This window comes from Phoenix dactylifera, chromosome 7 (assembly GCF_009389715.1).
Source record: "Phoenix dactylifera cultivar Barhee BC4 chromosome 7, palm_55x_up_171113_PBpolish2nd_filt_p, whole genome shotgun sequence".
Classification (NCBI taxonomy): Eukaryota; Viridiplantae; Streptophyta; class Magnoliopsida; order Arecales; family Arecaceae; genus Phoenix; species Phoenix dactylifera.
In genome coordinates this window covers 4,718,040-4,736,298 of record NC_052398.1, presented here as the reverse complement: position 1 = coordinate 4,736,298, position 18,259 = coordinate 4,718,040, and the positions used below count along the sequence as shown (strand labels likewise).

The 18,259-nt window shown below is 41.5% G+C and overlaps 1 protein-coding gene across 4 annotated transcripts; it reads right to left on the bottom strand.

Moving 5' to 3' along the window:
* Positions 1–511: 511 nt before the first annotated feature.
* LOC103702261 (tRNA pseudouridine synthase A) lies at positions 512–16,939 on the bottom strand. 4 transcript variants are annotated; one of them, XM_039128003.1, is made up of 10 exons: positions 16,748–16,939; positions 16,511–16,625; positions 15,098–15,279; positions 14,785–14,930; positions 5,139–5,230; positions 2,806–3,167; positions 2,390–2,459; positions 1,799–1,861; positions 1,185–1,374; positions 512–1,106 (listed from the first exon to the last, which is right to left on the bottom strand). In XM_039128003.1, the coding sequence occupies exons 1-10, from the start codon at positions 16,879–16,881 to the stop codon at positions 1,099–1,101; spliced, it is 1,362 nt and encodes a 453-aa protein (XP_038983931.1). In that variant the 5' UTR covers positions 16,882–16,939; the 3' UTR covers positions 512–1,098. The 4 variants fall into 4 exon arrangements, with proteins under 4 accessions (XP_038983931.1, XP_038983932.1, XP_008782817.2 ...); XM_039128004.1 differs by having other exon boundaries at positions 512–1,003; XM_008784595.4 differs by having other exon boundaries at positions 2,806–3,146.
* Between the last annotated feature and the right edge of the window lie 1,320 nt (positions 16,940–18,259).

Here is an 18,259-nt window from a genome sequence, read left to right as displayed (position 1 = left end):
TCCCTTAAGATTCGGGAACATCAATCCAATCTCGTCAACCCATGCTTTAAAAAGAGTTTCAAGGGTTCACAGTCTGCCTCGGCCCTTTTCTAGTTTTCTTCCTTCAACAAACTCTTCTCTTTCTCAAGTCCATTATAATCCTGATGGTAAAAGCTCAAATAATGCAGATTAACAACACGGTATAGCTTGTTTCGGACCATCCATATCTATCGAAAAAGAAACAATGCTACAATACTGCTGACTGAATCATCTCCTTTGCAACTTATCATTCTAGTAGATTTTTTTGAAAGAACCATGTGTTTATTTTTTTTTTCTCTTTACCAAATTTTCTTTTCCAATTTTTGTTGGCTGCACTCACTGTTGTATCAAAAAAAAAAAAAAAAACCCTCAAATAATCAAGAACCTACATATTTTTTTAGTCTTACAGGTTAAGCTTTGCCTTTATTTCAACAATCCAGCACTACGTTCCAATAAAAAAAAAAAATCCTAGATTAAATCCATTACAAGGTAATTTTCAAATTCGATGGATCATATTAATAATAACATTGTCCATAATGTCAACCTCCACATCAATGGGAGTGCCTCTAACATCATTACCTATAAATAGCCTTAATAATTGTCATTTGCATAATTACAGGACACTAAAAAACAATGTTACCAAAGAAATACCCTGGCATCTTATACCACGTTAACATAGTGCATGAAAAATATAAAATTTTTGTGGTGGTAAAGAAAGACACCAAAATGCCGAAAAACCTCACACTCTGCAGCAGGCCACAAAAGACGAGGCTCATTTTGTATAATAATCTTTGACCCAATAAAATGTGATGCATTTAGTTGTACAATCACTGAAACTCTTCATGCTCAACTCTCCTGCTAGGCAAGTCGATTTTGGGCAGGACAACAACCATTAAATAAGCCGATGATAGCTTACACCAGCCTGACAAAGGGCAGCAGGCTCACCAACGTTGATGTAGATAGGCCTACCACTGAATTTATAAACCTATCATTGAAATATTGGTTCAGTTGCCTGGTGACAGTTGGGAGATGCTAGGAGAAATTTCAGAGATTTGTCCCACATAAGCTTGAGTTCTCGATTCATAATCCTAGTCAATGTAATTCCATAAATTCACTAAATTTCTGATATTGGTTAGTATTAAATGATAATGATCCACATTTTTTACCTGTTGACAAAATCAGACAATTTTCTTGCTTGAATTCCTCATAACCAACATCAACGAGGCAGAGGCCTTCTGGGGGGGCTGGAGGAGCCGTGGCGCGTCTGCATGTAGCATCCATCAGCTTTAGTAAAGCATCATCATCTGCACCAGCAGCTGCCTCTCTTATGGCAGTTGCAATGAGAACCCGGACCATCTGCAGGAACACCAGCAAGAGTCTTATCAAGCTCAAAATCAATTCCTTATGGGCAGAAAAATGTAATTACTTTGTTTCTTTTCCTTCCCTACTTTTTCTCTCTTCTTTTTCTCCAAAAATCATTTTCTCGAACTCAGGACAAAAGCAGAAGGTACAAATGCTTCACAGGAGAGGAGAGGAGAGGTATCACATCCATGAGGATAGAGCATAACATACTCAAAAAATCCTATTTATCATGATACATCCACCATGGATGAAAGAGAGGGATATCCATGATCCTATCCCCAAGAACATCAAATGCAACTCATCAGTTGGTGGCTGGTGAAAAACATCAAGATACAGTAACCATGAACAATTTAATGTTTTCTATCATCTTTTAGCAATTTAAAATTCAGAAGCCATCAGGACATGCAGGAAATATTACCTTCCGCAGGAAGCGATTCGCCACCAGTTCCACACACATCACCCTCAGTCCACCTACACAATTCTGTAACAGATCGAACATGATTTTAGTACCAGTACATGATATTTTAATTTCATTTTTCAACTAGTGCACTCACAGAGCATGATATTTCAATTTCATGTTTCAACTAGTGCACTAACAGAAGCAACCAAGACGGACATGGCGTGCAGTATTGGTTTCGGGCACAAGGCATCCGATATAGCAACTCAGGCAAGCCCTAGATGTTGACACATCTTTGGACTAAAATGAATACACAAAACGTGCATATGCATGCATATAGATTATTTTGGATGTAATCTATAAGTCCAAATCCAACGGATCAAAACTTAAGCTAAAGCCATAAGGACATAGTCGAACTTCACCGACATTTCAACAAAATGGATGACTAAAATGCCTATATTTTGTCTACCTCAAAGGTATAATAGTGTGGAGGCAAAAAACAAGAGTTTAGCCAATTACATCACACTACAATGATGAATACACAGAAAAGTTTCAAAGAACAAAACTATATTGTCATAAAATGTATAAGCAAATGGTGTATGGTACTAGAACCTTGTCATAATAAGGCAGTTTGGCATCTGTAGCTCGAGCGTGAAACATAAAACACTCTGTGGGTGGTCCACTGCAAGAACAAGAAACAGCCGTGAGAGAACTAAATGCACTTGTCCAATCTTTACTCCAGCATCACTTCCACCAAATCTACTCAACATATTGATGATCATGCAAAGAGGAGAGCAGAACAGAATTTGAACAAGCTCTATCTCTATGATAGCAACTTAATAACTAGAATACATGGAGAACTACATTAATTCAATATTATGAAAAGAGGTACTAGAGTAAGCATACGTCCCGGCATCTAGACCTCATACTAGTCATACTCATATTACAAGAAAATCATTCAGCCAACATTATGTGCTGTATGGTCAAACTATTATAAAGCCGAGATAGAGAGGATTTATGGTCCTTACGTGCTTCTTGAGGCTTTTGTATCACGTGCAAACATTTTGTAGGATAATGACCTCCCTTCTAGCTGCCGTAGAAGTTGGTTCACCTTGTCTACACTGAAATTTCTTGGCTTTGCGACAATATTGTACATATTGTCATCTTCATTCCCATCCAACAAAGATATGGATTGCTCTTCCTCATCATTTTCAGGCTGCCAGTTTATCTGCTCCTCATCCAATGCATCAGCACTATTTGAACAACCCATCTCACTATGATTTATCTGGCCATCTCCATCATCAAGGGGAAAAATATAAAAGTAGCGCCTCCATTTTGCTGCAAAATTTGGATGAAACGCACGAGAAACCTGCAGTATACGCCTTAAGTTCTATCAAGAAAGTATGATTGTCAAAGTCATAAGTGATAGATTAAGCAGGTAGAAGAACAGTAAGGATAAATGACTTAAGTTGGATATTTTTACCATTCAATTGGTTAACAGAACCTAAAGTACTGCATATTAACAAAAGTTGGAACAAATATCGGCTCCAGGTATTGTTTTCAACTGGAATAAAGACGAAAGTCATAGAAGCTGTATGGGATCATCAATGCTCACAAAAGTTGAGATGCATAGTGTTTTCTAGAAGCTACTAGTAACTACTCAATCCACCTTTCTAACTTAAAAAAAAAAACGCAAACTTTAACTATAAGTAGTCCTTTTATTTTTGTGCTAGACTAAGTAGTCCTTTGACCTGTTCAAATCTTTGTCAACATTGCAGCAATCTTCCCAAGGCACATTTGAGATAAATCAAACATTTCATCACAACTCACAAGGTAGCCTACCACAATGTGCTGTTTTGATACTCCGTTAATACAAGGGAATCGATTTCAAGATTTTTCTATAACTAATCAAGCTTAAGCCGGGGCTTTGGTCGTGATACAACCATCCGTGGCATAATATGCAACTTGAAAGAAAGCTCGTCTGATACCTCAGTCCTTGGTGCAGAGTTACAGGCAGCTTGGGCCGGTCTGAGCCATGCTCGACGTGTGCTACAAGCCAACTCAGTTATCTTGGAGGGGGGCTCAGCCACCATGATCAACTGGATCCAGGGTGGCCCGAGTGGCGGAGGGGGACTTCCCTTGTTTGGGATATTTGGGCTATGGTGAGTAATAGAGTGGCCTTTCAGGCTAGGCATGTATTTAGGAAGGCTAACAGGGCCGCAGATTGGGTGGCCTTCTATGTGGCCTGTCACTCCAAAGGCACCTTGTGAGCCGGAGAGGGAAAGTTGCCTAGAGCACCCTGAGATTTGTTGTTTTCTGATTTTGTTGGGTGTATCCGTACTACTATATGAAACGCCCGTCTTAAGCAAAAAAGAAGAAAGCTTGTCTAAAATAAAGAAAACATGCGGCAAGGCAAATGGAAGCCAGATAGAAAAACAAGCAGGCAGGTTCAAGAACCTAGCTCGCATCATGGGTGGTCTAAAAAAAACTTAAACAGAAAAAAAAAAAACCTAATTCTGAAACAAGATATCAATCAATCAAGCAACAAATAATCGAGAATTGATTGTTTCTAATTTTTAGCTAGCTGCATATCTTTGTAACCTATAATGGAACATTGGCCTCCTTAATTATTTCATTGCTAATAAAGCATTTTATAAATAAGGAATAAACAACTAACAAATAAAGGGAGAAGAAAGGGAGAAATAGAAAAGGTCAAATCCCCTAATTCTGCCAGGCAGGTAACCGCTGATACAGACCAACTCCCTAACTTTAACAACAAACCTTGTTACAACTTTCCTTTCAAATCACCAGCCAAACTATATTGGGGAAAAGCTTCAGTTTTCCTTCCATTTATCCCATCATTACCATGTTTAAAACTAGAGTTAGGCGGCTACGAGCATCTAACTTCTCCAACATTACCTGAAACTAATGGCAAAGCTACCAGATAAACAGATTATAAGCAAACCATCATATGGACAACTTCACAATTGGTTCTCGTTTTTGCCCTAGAAGCCTGTAGCAAGGGACCATCTCCAAGACCACCAACCAAAAGAAGAATTGAAGTTTTCACAAAACCTTAAAATTCCATACTTGGTTTTATAAGCACCTCACACCTCAAAGTCCCTAATATCTGCAAAATCCTCATTTGCATCCACAGATATAGCATTTCTCCAAATTACATTTGGAACATTGAAAGGTATTGTACAAAAAGAAAAATAGAGTTGCCTAAAACAAAAAGGTTCAATCGAACTATGTAAACAAAGACAATTCAAAAAATACATTAAGCTGATTTACTAATCAATCAAAGCAAGTCCTTTGTAACAAAATTCTGCAGATGAAATAAATATAAGTAGGAGCTTACCTCGGAGACAGTCAAAACTTTGAGCTTTCCTGGAGCTGCTTCATTGATGGAAACTTTTATATCTCCACATTTGACATCCTTCCTCCAAGTATCTAGTGATCACCATGGGGAGCAGTGAGAGAAAAAAATCTAAAGAGTGATGAGCTAAAAAACATGGCCACAAATGTAATAACTTTCTGTGAGAACATTCTATCTTTCTACCACATCAGCACATGATCAAGTACGTGCAATATCGCTGATTCTTATATAAAAGATGAAACTGAGCAAAAATAATTGCATTGAAAAAGATGTTAGAAGATGGCGAAGATGAGGATATTTTTCTAATTTCATGAAGCCAGTAAGAAAGTCTCTTTTTCTATATAAATGCACCAAAAACAACAGCTACTAAAAAAGGTGTTTGTATGCTCCATGGCCTTAAACCAAAGAACACTTGATAATCCCTTCCCGTATAAATTGGGTAACTAGTATAAAAACTTTTGATAACAATGCACTTTTTTTTATTAGTTTAAAAGCATTTTGACGCAGGACGGATGTAGGGATTGGAATGCAGAGAGAAAGAGGAGAGAAAGAGGGGAAGAAGAAGAGAAAGAGGAGAGGAGAGGAGGAAGAAGAAGATTAATTTTCATGCAATAATTCATTAAAAAAAATAACAAATGCATGCCCTATATATATATAGGGCCACCAAATAACAAATAAGTCCCAATAAAAAAAAAACAATTCGAAAGAGGTCCTCACAAGACAATATGCAAACTAATCCTATCAAAATAAATAATAATAAAAGAAAAACATCAATCAATCCAGCCACAATGAAAGTGGCTGGACCGTCTTCCTGCGACGACCATAATCCCGCAAAATAATCAGTCCAGTATTCGTGTCCGCACCAACTCCCCCCGGGTAAGAAGAAGTCGACCCCGACGAATGACTCTGGTAGTACTCCAAAAGATCTGGGTCAATGCGCTGTAACTCCGCACGGGTAATCCATGTAGTATCAGACTCCGGGCGTCCTCGCCAACGAATCAGAAAACGCTGAACACCCCCATCACTGGTAGAAACAGTCTGCTCATCTAAAATGGCATCAATATGTTCTTTTTGTGCTGGTGGTAAAGCTAGATTGGTCGGGGATGGGATGGAATCAAGAAGAGGAGTATCCTCAAGCTCAAGTGATGGCGGAGCGAAAGGGTCAGTAGGAATAGAAAGGGGGCCCTTGTAAGCAACCAAATCCTCAATATTAAAAGTGGAGCTAATACCAAAATCAGAGGAAAGATCAAGAACGTAAGCATTAGTACCCACGCGTTGCAATACCCGAAAGGGCCCAGCACTACGAGCCTGCAGTTTCTTGACGGTTCCAGATGGAAACCGCTCAGGCCGAATACGTATCATCACATAATCCCCAGTTTGAAATGATTTATCTCGCTTATGAGAATCAGCTTGTAGCTTATATTGAGCATTACTCATATGAATGCGCTTGCTAATTTCCTGATGCAGATTATGAATGTGCTGTGCAAATGCATGTGCAGACTCAGAAATGCGAATATGGGGGGACATAGGTAGGAGATCTACAGGTTTGCGAGCTTTATAACCATGGACCACTTCGAATGGACTCATCCCGATAGATCTATGGACTGATGAATTATATGCAAATTGGGCGACAGGCAGAATAGAATCCCAGTTACGATTGTGATCCCCGACTAGACTACGCAGAAGGTTACCTAGACTTCGGTTGACGACTTCGGTTTGGCCATCGGTTTGAGGATGATAAGCCGTAGAAAATTTAAGTTTGGTGCCAACCAGATGCCACAAGGTTTTCCAAAAATAGCTCATGAAACGGACATCCCTATCGGAGACAATGGTTTTTGGTAAACCGTATAACTTAACAATCTCATCAAAAAATATCTTGGCTACTCGAGAGGCATCAGAAGTTTTGGAACAAGGAAGGAAGTGGGCCATTTTAGAAAAACGATCCACAACCACAAAAATGGAGTCATGTTTCCGAAATGTGCGAGGAAGGCCGAGTACGAAGTCGATACTAAGGTCAAGCCAAGGGCGATCTGGGACAGGTAACGGAGTGTATAGGCCAGTATTTTGTTTTTTGTGCTTAGCTAGTTGACACGTGCGACACTGTCCCACAATTTTAGCAACATCCCGTTTCAAACTTGGCCAAAAAAATTGACGTTCAACTTCTTCTATGGTCTTATCACGGCCAAAATGTCCAGAGAGACCACCGGCATGTACTTCCCATATCAAGAAATCGCGCACGGAAGTGCGCGGAATGCAGAGCTTGGAAGCTTTGAACAAGTACCCGTCTTGTAGATAAACACCATCAATCAAAGGTCCTTGTCCATCAGCAAGGGCATTATAGAGTTGGCCAAAATCTGGGCAAGACAAGTAATCGAGCTTAAGTCTATCAAAACCGGTGATGGAAACAGACATGGCGGACAACAGAGTTACTCGACGACTTAACGCATCAGCAGCTTTGTTCGCAGCACCGGACATATGCTTGAGGACAAAAGTGTAATCCTGGAGGAACTGAACCCACTTGGCATGTCGATGATTAAGTTTTTTCTGGGAATTAAGAAAACGAAGTGCTTCATGGTCAGAATAGAGAACAAATTCATTAGGAAGGAGATAATGTCGCCAATACCGTAGGGCCTGGACTATGGCATAAAATTCCTTGTCATAGGTGGAATATCTTTGTCTAGCCTCATTCAGCTTTTTACTAAAATAGGCTATAGAATGACGTTCTTGACTAAGCACACCACCTATTCCTAAGCCAGACGCATCACATTCCACCTCAAAAACTTTGTTAAAATCAGGGAGTCGCATAACTGGCGCTTCCGTCATTTTTTTCTTAATGTTATTAAATGCGTTAGCGGCTGCGCGTGTCCACTGAAAATCACCTCGTTTAAGACAATCAGTGATAGGTGACATAAGTGTACTGAAGCCCTTAATGAAACGACGGTAAAATGTGGCCAGGCCGTGAAAACTACGGATGTCAGTAATATTCTTAGGTTCAGGCCATTCAACAATTGCGGTGATTTTCGCAGGATCAGCAGATAAACCTTCAGAGGAGACTATATACCCTAAGAAGTTTACGTGAGTAGTGAAAAATGAACACTTCTTAAGGTTAGCGTAGAGGCTCTCGTTGCGTAAAGTCGTACAAACTTGCCTTAAATGGCCTAAATGTTGCTCCTTAGTTTGACTATAAATAAGGATATCGTCAAAGTACACGACTAAAAATTTGCCCATAAAAGGTCGGAGTACTTGAGTCATCACTCGCATAAATGTACTTGGAGCGTTTGAGAGGCCGAAAGGCATTACCAGCCACTCATAGAGGCCATCTTTTGTTTTGAAGGCTGTCTTCCATTCATCTCCTGGACGAATCCGGATTTGATGGTAGCCACTTTTTAAGTCAATCTTGGAGAAAATCGAGGCACCTGCCATCATATCCAGCATATCGTCGAGCCGGGGAATAGGAAAACGGTATTTGACCGTGATTCTATTAATAGCCCGACTGTCTACACACATTCGCCAAGTCCCATCTTTTTTTGGAGTAAGAAGGGCAGGTACGGCACAAGGACTTAAACTCTCTCGAATAAATCCCTTTTGTAGAAGCTCGTTAATTTGCTTTAGGAGCTCTGCATGATCAGAAGGGTTCATCCGATAATGGGGCAGGTTAGGAAGGGTAGCTCCCGGGACTAGGTCGATGGCGTGCTGAATATCACGCAAAGGGGGTAAATGATCTGGAAGGTCTTCCGGAAAAACTTCTTTGAACTCCTCGAGAATAGCGAGGGATTCAGCCGATAATGTGCTTTTAAGATGTGGCTGAAGTTCTTTAACTAGCAGGGCAAACACCGGAGAGTCCTTAAAGACGTTCCTCTCAAATTCCGTGGGGTTAAGGATATGCAGTTCCTTCCCCTTTGATTTAATCTTGTCTGTACTCTTATTTAGCGTTTTGGGCCGTAAAGGATTAAGCTTAATCTTTTTACCCTGGAATACAAAGGAGCAAGAGTTAGTTCGACCGTAGATGGTGACATCGAGATCGAACAACCAAGGCCTACCTAATATCAGATGACCTACGTCCATTGGGAGTACGTCACACCAGACAGTGTCTTTATAAGAGAGGATTTGAATAGGTACAAGACACCGTTCCTTAATGTGAATGGACGACGTGTCGATCCAGGAGACCTTATAAGGGTGAGGTTGGGACACAGGAGTCAGACCCAAGCGGGCGACAATGCTGGAAGATATCGCATTAATGCAGCTCCCGCTATCAATGATAACTTTACAGTCTTTTTCGCCGCATTTAATGTAAGTGTGGAAAATTGAGGTTCGTCTCCAGTCATCAGTCTCTTTAGGCTGGGTAATTGCACACCGTACTACATTCACAGTGGATCGGTCAGGTTCGTGGGCAATTATCTGGGGAGTAGGTCAGATACAACCTAAAGTGTGTGATTCTTCCTCAGTTTCGTCTTCGACATCGTGAATATCATCTAAATTAGGCTCATAAATTTGTTCCTCCAAATTATCTATGTCATCCTTCTGTTCATGTGTGTCAATAACTAGGGTCGGATTTGCACATTGGGAGGCAATATGACCAAACCCTTGGCATTTAAAGCACTGAATTCGTGAGCTTGGTTTTGGAGGTTCACCTAAAATTCCTTTGCCTTTAATATCTCGGTTTTGGATAGGTGGAGAAGAAAAGGGTTTAGGAGGGACAGAACCGACTGGGGGTCTGGGTCCAGATGGTTGGGCACTAGTGGGGACCCGCCTGGTGTCAGGGCGCCTAGCAAACATAGATTTGGAGAATTGTTCATAATTTTGCACAAATGTATAGGCTTGGTCTAAGGTGGACACTTCACGAAGGACAAGTTCTTTCCTAAGCTCATCATTTAGGCCTCGTCGAAATCGGCTCAAGATCATACGTTCATCTTCAGCTACATTACTACGCATCATAAATTCATCAAATTGGGCGATGTATTCAGTAGCTGTGCGACTACCTTGTCTTAAATTGTTCCATCGATCTAAGAGGTCAGATTGATAACTTAATGGAAGGTATTTTTCTTTTAATTTTTCTTTCATCTCTACCCAATCGGTAATAGCAGGTTGATGTCTCCTGGCTAACAGTTGTTCGGTGTTTTGCCAAAACAATTTGGCTCGACCAAGGAGTTTCATTCTAGCGAATCGGACCTTTTTCTCCTCCGACAGATTGTACCACTCAAAGAAGTGATCCATTTCGTGTAGCCAATCGGAGAAGACCTTCGGATCAAGACGACCATCGAAAGTGGGGGCTTCAACCCTAATGCCTCGCATTACATCTTCATCAGGGTCACGAGGCTCTCTAGATTCTACGGTATGTCGGTGACCTCTATCAACAGGAGGAATGGGACCAGGTCCTCTAGGGCGAGGGTAGGCATAATGGTGACCTGGAACGGACCTATGATCAAAGTTGCCCTGCCGAACCGAACCTTGTTGTTCTAGGATTTGTTCTAGGGTATCATCCTCATCAAGACCCGGTAAATGGGGAGTACTAACCTTTTGGGATTCAATAACCCTTTGAATTGAAGCCTCAATTGAATCGAGTCGAGCATTAACCTGGGTGGACATTGTGGTTAGGTCATGAATTTGGGCGTTGTTTGCTTGGACTTGGGCATTCGTATTTTGGACTTGAATATTAGTGTCATGGATAGCTTTTAATAGGGCTTCAATTTTGGAATCCATGTCTAGGGGGAACTCAAGATTAGATGCGACACGACCACTACGTAGATGCATAAAATGAATGACAAAATGTAGTAGCCAACCAACTATAAAGGTTCCTAAGTAGACCTAATGCATGAAATGAATTCACAATTGCAAAGTAGATGCTCAATATAAACTAAAACTACTCCCTAGCAAATAGTCATAGCAAACTGTAAATTACTATGAAGCGCAGGCCAACAAGTAATGCAGTCCAGTAGTACTAAGTTTTCGGACTATGCAAGATGGTACGGAGCCACGTATGTTTCCCCGAATTGAGCTAGCTCCACAGTTAATATTAAAAGTGCTGCTACTAGGGTTTCTGTTTGTCTTGTGAACGTGTGTGAACGCGTGTATTTTGGAATTGTAGACGCAGTACCACGCACAAATTAAGAAAATTAATGCCAACTTAATTGAGCAAATTGAATCTGCAGGAAATGGGAGAACAGCGCTGACCTGGTCTGGAGAGAGACTCGTGCGCGCAGAAGAGACGTGGTCTACAGAGATGTAGAACAGAAGCTCGATGACGACCGGTGGCAGAGAAGGGATCACTGAGACCTCCCTGAAAGGTGATCAGAGAAACTGATGGCGGCTTTGGTCGGGACAGTTCGTGATGGCTGATGGCGCGGGGACCGGCGATGGCGAGTTGTAGCAGCGGCGCGGCGGCGACTTAGCAGCGGCGAGCGGCAGTAAAGAAGGGCAGGGGCGGCGCGCAGCGCGGTGGTGCAGCAGCAGGCGTGGCAGCGGCGGTGGGGAGCGAGCGGGGAGCGCTGTCAGCAGTGGAAGGCAGAAAGTTGCGGTGGTGGGAGGGCGGGATACGGTGGTGGAGGTGGGAGCAACTGTTGGCAGGGAAAGCGACAGTGGCGGTCTGCGGTGATGGCTGTCAGAACTGACAGTGGCGGTGCAGCAGTCGACGGCGGCGACGGCAACGCGGCGGCGCGGCGGTGGGAGCAACCCGACGGCGCGGCGGTGCGGCAGTAATTAGCAGCGGCAAGCAGCGGTACAGAGGAGGCGTGAGCGGCGCGCGGCGCGGTGGTGCGAGCAGCGAGGATGGCAGCGGCGGTGGGACAAGGGCGGTGGCGCAGAGAGCAGTGGAAGGCCGCGGGAATGTTGGTGGTCGGACGGTGTGAGGCGGCGGGAGGCGGTGATCGGAGATGAAGAAGAAGATCGGGAAATAAAGAAGAGGGGAAAAGAGAAATAAACCGCGGCACGTGCGTGACTTACGCGTCACGTGCAGCGCTTTTTTTTTTTTTTTGATAACCCAAATGGATTCGGGTTATCGGGTTAACAGACCCAACCCGTTAAGGTAGTCCGATCCGCAATATTGAAATTTGAATTTTGAATTTTTTTTTTTTTTGAATTGGTTCGGGCTAATGGGTTAAGGGTTAACGGGTCGAAATCGTACCCGTACTGTGGATCGTCTTCCACCTTCGACCGTCCGTCCGCTTCCGCCGGATCTCGCCTGATTTTGCGGCGGTGGGTGCGGGAAGACGTTGCGCCGGTGGAGCGGGGTGCTGGTGCGGCAGTGAACGGGGTGGCGTCCTTCTCCGAGCTTCGGTCACGGGCGGTGGCTTCCAATGGTGATTCGGCGGCGCTGCAAGGTGAAGGCGGTGGTTGGCGCCTGTGTAGCGGCGGCCGGAAGGGAAAACGGCGAGAGGGGGGGGGAGGAAAAAAAAAGAGGGAGAAAGCGGCTTATTCGCCGCTCGGGCCACTGTGGGGGTAGCCGGCGACGGGGTCTTCCCCTTCTGTGCAGGGACCGAGAGGGAAGGGAGAGGGAAAGGAGACGGTGGTGGAGGCGGCGGCGGTGGGGGGGCGAAGGCGATCTGTGGATTGACGCCGGAAGACAGTCGACCGACGGGAGGGTTTTGCTTTTTCTTTTTTCTCGGTGGGTGAGGTGATGAACAGGGAAGAAAATAATGAAGAAATGGAGTGACCCTTCTTCTTCGGGACGCGTGCCGTGCGACGACCTTCCGTGCGTTCCGGCGTTTGCGGTGCAAATGATCTAGCAAAATACAGGTGAGGAAAAGGCCGAAAAGGAATCGGCGGGGGTCCGTCCATAAAGTGGATCCTTCGACTTCAGCAACAGAGGCAAAGTCAGCCCTGCTCTGATACCAAAGCTGACGCAGGACGGATGTAGGGATTGGAATGCAGAGAGAAAGATGAGAGAAAGAGGGGAAGAAGAAGAGAAAGAGGAGAGGAGAGGAGGAAGAAGAAGATTAATTTTCATGCAATAATTCATTAAAAAAAATAACAAATGCATGCCCTATATATATATAGGGCCACCAAATAACAAATAAGTCCCAATAAAAAAAAAACAATTCGAAAGAGGTCCTCACAAGACAATATGCAAACTAATCCTATCAAAATAAATAATAATAAAAGAAAAACATCAATCAATCCAGCCACAATGAAAGTGGCTGGACCGTCTTCCTGCGACGACCATAATCCCGCAAAATAATCAGTCCAGTATTCGTGTCCGCACCACATTTATAAAACCAAGGAGAGCAGATATGAAGAAGTATAACAAAAAAGAAGATAGGAATTGCCAAATATCAAGGACAAGGAGATAAAAAGGAACCTGCAATCCTGCAAAAGGAATATCCAACATGTTAAGGATAAATGGCATAGAATACAATCTGGGCTTCATCTTAGCATCACCAAGACAATAAAGAACAAGAAAGAATGAAGGGTAAATTTTGCTAATGTTCACTTTTGGGTAATGTCGTTCTTATAGCTCAACAAAATAGACACAATAAAGCTTGTTGGCAATGGATGCAAATTGGAACAATTTCTCCTTGCATGATCTGAAAATTTCCAACTAAATGTTATCTAGATTGAAAAATGAAAGGATGAGAAAGGATTGATAGATGCACCGTTAAACAGCATTCTCAATGGCCTCGAGAAATGGTATTTCTGAGAGCCTTGATATCAGAAATTTGCACTTTCATGATGCTATGCATCTCATTTTAAATAACCACATAAAATCATATTACCGAAAGAATGCCAAATTTAACCATATGGCCTTTTTCTTCACATGCATTCGCAAATGAATGGATGTAATCACTAGATGCCAGTGCAATGATCCCACAAATATAACAATTGTACAAATATACATGCTAACAATTCTCATCTTATGAGTCAGATAATGTTACTATAAGATAATTCATCATATGGAAAGTATAAGTCATTCTGTAATATCATTAAATGTTTGTGCGGAAGGACTCACTGCTCTGATGTTTTGAATGATTATATACAACAGATGACTATTTATAAAATATCAAAACTTCGAACTATATACAAATTCCTAAAGCCAGCTCTTGATGGAAAAATATATTGAAGATATTTTCCTTTATATTGCCTACAAAATGTGCAGTGATTCCTTTTTCTTTCCCCTGATCCAATCACAAAATTCAAGGAAATTCACCAGGCACAGAGCAGGAAACAACTTCAGATTATAATAACAGACTGATTAAAAGGCTTGAAAGTGGAACACCAACATGGATAGCTTGAGGCTCCCGACAGAATAATGACATGAATACTGGGAAATGACCCCATTGGCTGCAACCCATAAAAGAGGGTGAGAGGCGACCTAGCATACTTATCAACCCAGATGGTAAAAGTTTCTTTTGTTTAAATAATTTTTCAAGATTAGAAATTTAAACTAATTGAATGACTGAAAAGTTGCATTTGTCCAATGATTTTCTCCTCCTCTAACCCTTTCTTTTTTTGTTCACTATTTCTTTTCTAAACAAAGGAGTTCCAATAGACCAAGAAAACAAGGAATAGTAATCTTTGACAAATGGGAGAAAAAAACCATTATTATTTTTATACCCCAATTAATGGAAGATGATCATGAAGGAAATGTGAAGACATAACAGAATGACAAAATACAAAATAGATTCTTTTAACTTACAAAATGAACAAACTTGCTGAAGAGCAGTCACCCCTTTATCAGTGCGCCCAGCAACAGCAGCACAGCCTTCCAGCGGCAGAGATTTGTCTTTGAGTTTCTCAGCTTTCCTTTCATCAACAAATCTTCCAAGAGGCTTTTCTACTAGTCTGTAAAACCACAAGTGAAAAGGAAAAAGAACTAAAGTCCTGTGTAAGCTGAAATAACATGAGCAACTGGCGCCCCAAATGCGCATTGTAATCTACTAAGCCAAAACATAAACTTCTCTGGCGGTAGAACCTCAATACTACAGCATAACTCAATGCTTATAGCTTACCCTTGAACAGTGTTCAGACCAGGCTGCTTCTGCCACCCATCAAATGAACCACCGTGGTATGATAAAACAATCTTAAATGTTACTCTTTCCCATCTTCCTGTCTTATCTTTAGTGGGTATATTTGCTAAACATGTTCCCTCACAACTATGAAAATTTTCAGTAATATCCTGTGGCACAAGTTTCTGTGGACAAAGGCCTCAAAATCAATACTAAGATCACAAAAAACGATAAGATATATGCATGATGAGCTGGATGTGGCAATCATACAGAAAAAAATTTATGTTTAGTGCATTTAAGAAGCCCTAATCTCAACAAGTTTCGTTGGAGAATCAACGTGGTATGTTGCTATGCAACAAAGGGCAACAGGGCCATTAGGACAAGGCTCTTATTTTCATTCAGAAGCACCAGAAAATGGCAGGGCAAGTTTTAAGTATATCTAGATAGAAGAAGTGATATAAGATTGTTTCATCTGCTTTTAATGCGGAAAGCAAGCATGTCTATGTACTTGTATCACATGAATTCACAAATGACATATAACTTTGTTTCGTCTATTGATAACGAATCCCCAAATGGAATAATTGGTAGATATGGACATGGGCTGATGAAAGCCCATCATATCCGTAGCTCAACAAAACACAGGTCAGTTTATCTAGAAATTAGAGTTGACCAAGAATGTAAGTTGCGATATCATGATTTAAAGTTAAGAACTTCTAAAATTTTTTCTCGCCAACATCTATTGTACTAAGCATATAAATTCTCAAAATTCTGTCATTACAGATTCAACAATAAGATGAATTTGAGCCGTGCCTGTTTCAAATTCGCAACCATTCTGATTGGACAAATCCCAATCTCAAAATTAATCAAGTCTATATCTTTTTACGTTAGTTCTAGGTTTCTTGAGAGGCATCATTGCATCATATTAAGTTGGCCCTCATCCGACTCTGACTTTCAGTCCATTTGTAACCATAAGATTGGACAATAATACTAGAATAGATTAAAGATCTATTACAAGCTTCAATTACCATCCCAGCAAGGGGGGAAAAAGCCCTTGACTCCATGCCATTTACACCAGGTATAATCAACTCCAAGCATAATACATGCTGAAACAAAAAGTAGATTGCGGGAAAAGGAGTTAACAGAGGTGTTCAACAATTACTTCTAGAGACCGAGCATTCCAAGACAGCAATGATTTCTCCACCAATAAGTTTAGTTTTTTCTAGCATTGCCTACACTATTATTTAGAAAGCGGAACTGCAACCTCTACCCGGCTCATAATGACAAATAGTAAGCGTTCTAAACTTTGAAAACAACACCTTTTTTTTGTACGAGCTAACCGGGCGAACAAGCCAAGAAGCAATAGAGTAAAATCCAAAATTATCCGAGTGAAAAGAATCAATAAAAGAAAAGCTCTACCCCAGTAGCCAACAAACTCGAAAGTGAGGAAGCCCCCTTGCCGCTGCTCACCAAATCTGAGTAGAAGTCCACCACCTTCCGCCACGGCCTTCTGTACATATACCGGTAGCTCTCTCTACACAGAAAGAAGCAGATAAAGAAACCCTCGAATCTTGAGAAAGATTGACACAAGACTCCAAAATTGTAGAAATAGAGAAAAGAGGGCTAATGGAGATGGGGTTAGGGATAGGAAGATACCTCGCGGTCCATCTGGAGTGGCGGCAGGGGTCGGTGTGGTTGTAATGGATGTAGACCTTGCCGTTCTCCATTGCGGAGGCTCGTTTCACCACCTTCCTCGCCGCCGGGATCCTTAAGATGCCGTGTGCGAGCATCCACCTCTCTTCTCTCCGCGAGCCGGAAAGCGCGGCCGGCTTCCGGATTCCTGGAAGAGATGGCAGTTTCGGGGCTAACCGGGTTTGGACTTTGGAATAAGGTGGTTGGATTCGGGTCGGATCAAAAAGAAACCGGGCTATAATTGTCGGATTGGAGATTCAGAAGATTCAAAACCCGGTCCATTTTAGTGCAAACGGATCCAAATCCACCACAGGAGGGTTTTAAAACGACATTCTTTTTGATCCAAATCCAAATTCACCCGGTAAGCAACCGCGAAGGTTTTGTGGGTACAACGTGCCTGCGTCGAGGAATATTCGAATCCAGTGGGCAGGGTTCATCTATTCTTCTTGTTCCAGTGATGCCTAGCCGTTGACAACCTACACTCCCAAAAAATAAAATAAAAATAAAGACAACCAATAGAGTCAATGCTCTCATGGAGACGGGCAACTTTCACACGCTCTAGGAACTAGGCCACATGGCCGCCACGTGCTTTGTACGTGAATGTTCTCGTTGACATGCACGATTGATTGCACGTAAGAGATACATAATATAGGTGAGTGCAATATGGACCCATCTTATTCAAAAATAATTCTAAATTTAATTTTTGAAGAAATATTTCAATTTCTTTTTTGAAGTATGTATTTCAAGCTAAATTTGAGATCAGTATTTTCTCCAAATCCTATGCATTTAAATATTTGCTTATAAGCAGGTGATCCTTTGAATTAGGTTGCCCACATTTTGAAGCAATATTGATCGGGATGTTAATAGGTTGTATGGACCAATTAATCTAGATGGCAGCACATATTATACTAGAGACAGGATGATGCTTGGGCTTCTTTTAAATTTAGTTGTCATAGTAAGCATCGTATTTAGGTTTCATAGTCAAATATTATGTATTTAATTTAATTTATTGTTCAGTTCAGTAAAAATATTTCTAAAATTCAGATCTCTATGCTAGTTGATCAAACTAATTTTTTGTTAGCTAAAAAATGATTTGAGCAGACAATATTTTTTTTCTCCTCTTTCTGTCATGGCAAAAATGACATCATTTTCTACCAAAAAATACCATTAGTTTTATTTTGTTCGGAAAGTAACATTAATTATAACAATAATGCAGTGAAAGGATTCTGCATCTGGAAAATATCAGTGTTGTTGAAACTTTGAAACAAATGGTCAGAACCTTGTGGATAGCACAGACCTCTTCTTCCCATGGTTAATGCTCCTCAAACGTCACCTTCCCCCACCACTACAGATATACTAATTATCTTATCTCGAACTAACCCCATCACAACATATTATAATTGGAGCAATTTGGTTCCGCCATCACTAAATAATGCATAATAGTTGGAAAAGTTGAAGCCACGCTGTGCTCCCTAA

What these genes read in the sequence shown, in the direction of transcription:
- LOC103702261 (XM_039128003.1), bottom strand. Translation starts at nt 16,881, where the DNA reads ATGCTCGCACACGGCATCTTAAGGATCCCGGCGGCGAGGAAGGTGGTG. An exon ending in GGTCTGAACACTGTTCAAGG is followed by an intron (nt 14,931 to 15,097) that starts GTAAGCTATAAG and finishes GTGGTTTTACAG; the next exon opens with ACTAGTAGAAAAGCCTCTTG. An exon ending in AACTGCCTTATTATGACAAG is followed by an intron (nt 1,862 to 2,389) that starts GTTCTAGTACCA and finishes GATCTGTTACAG; the next exon opens with AATTGTGTAGGTGGACTGAG.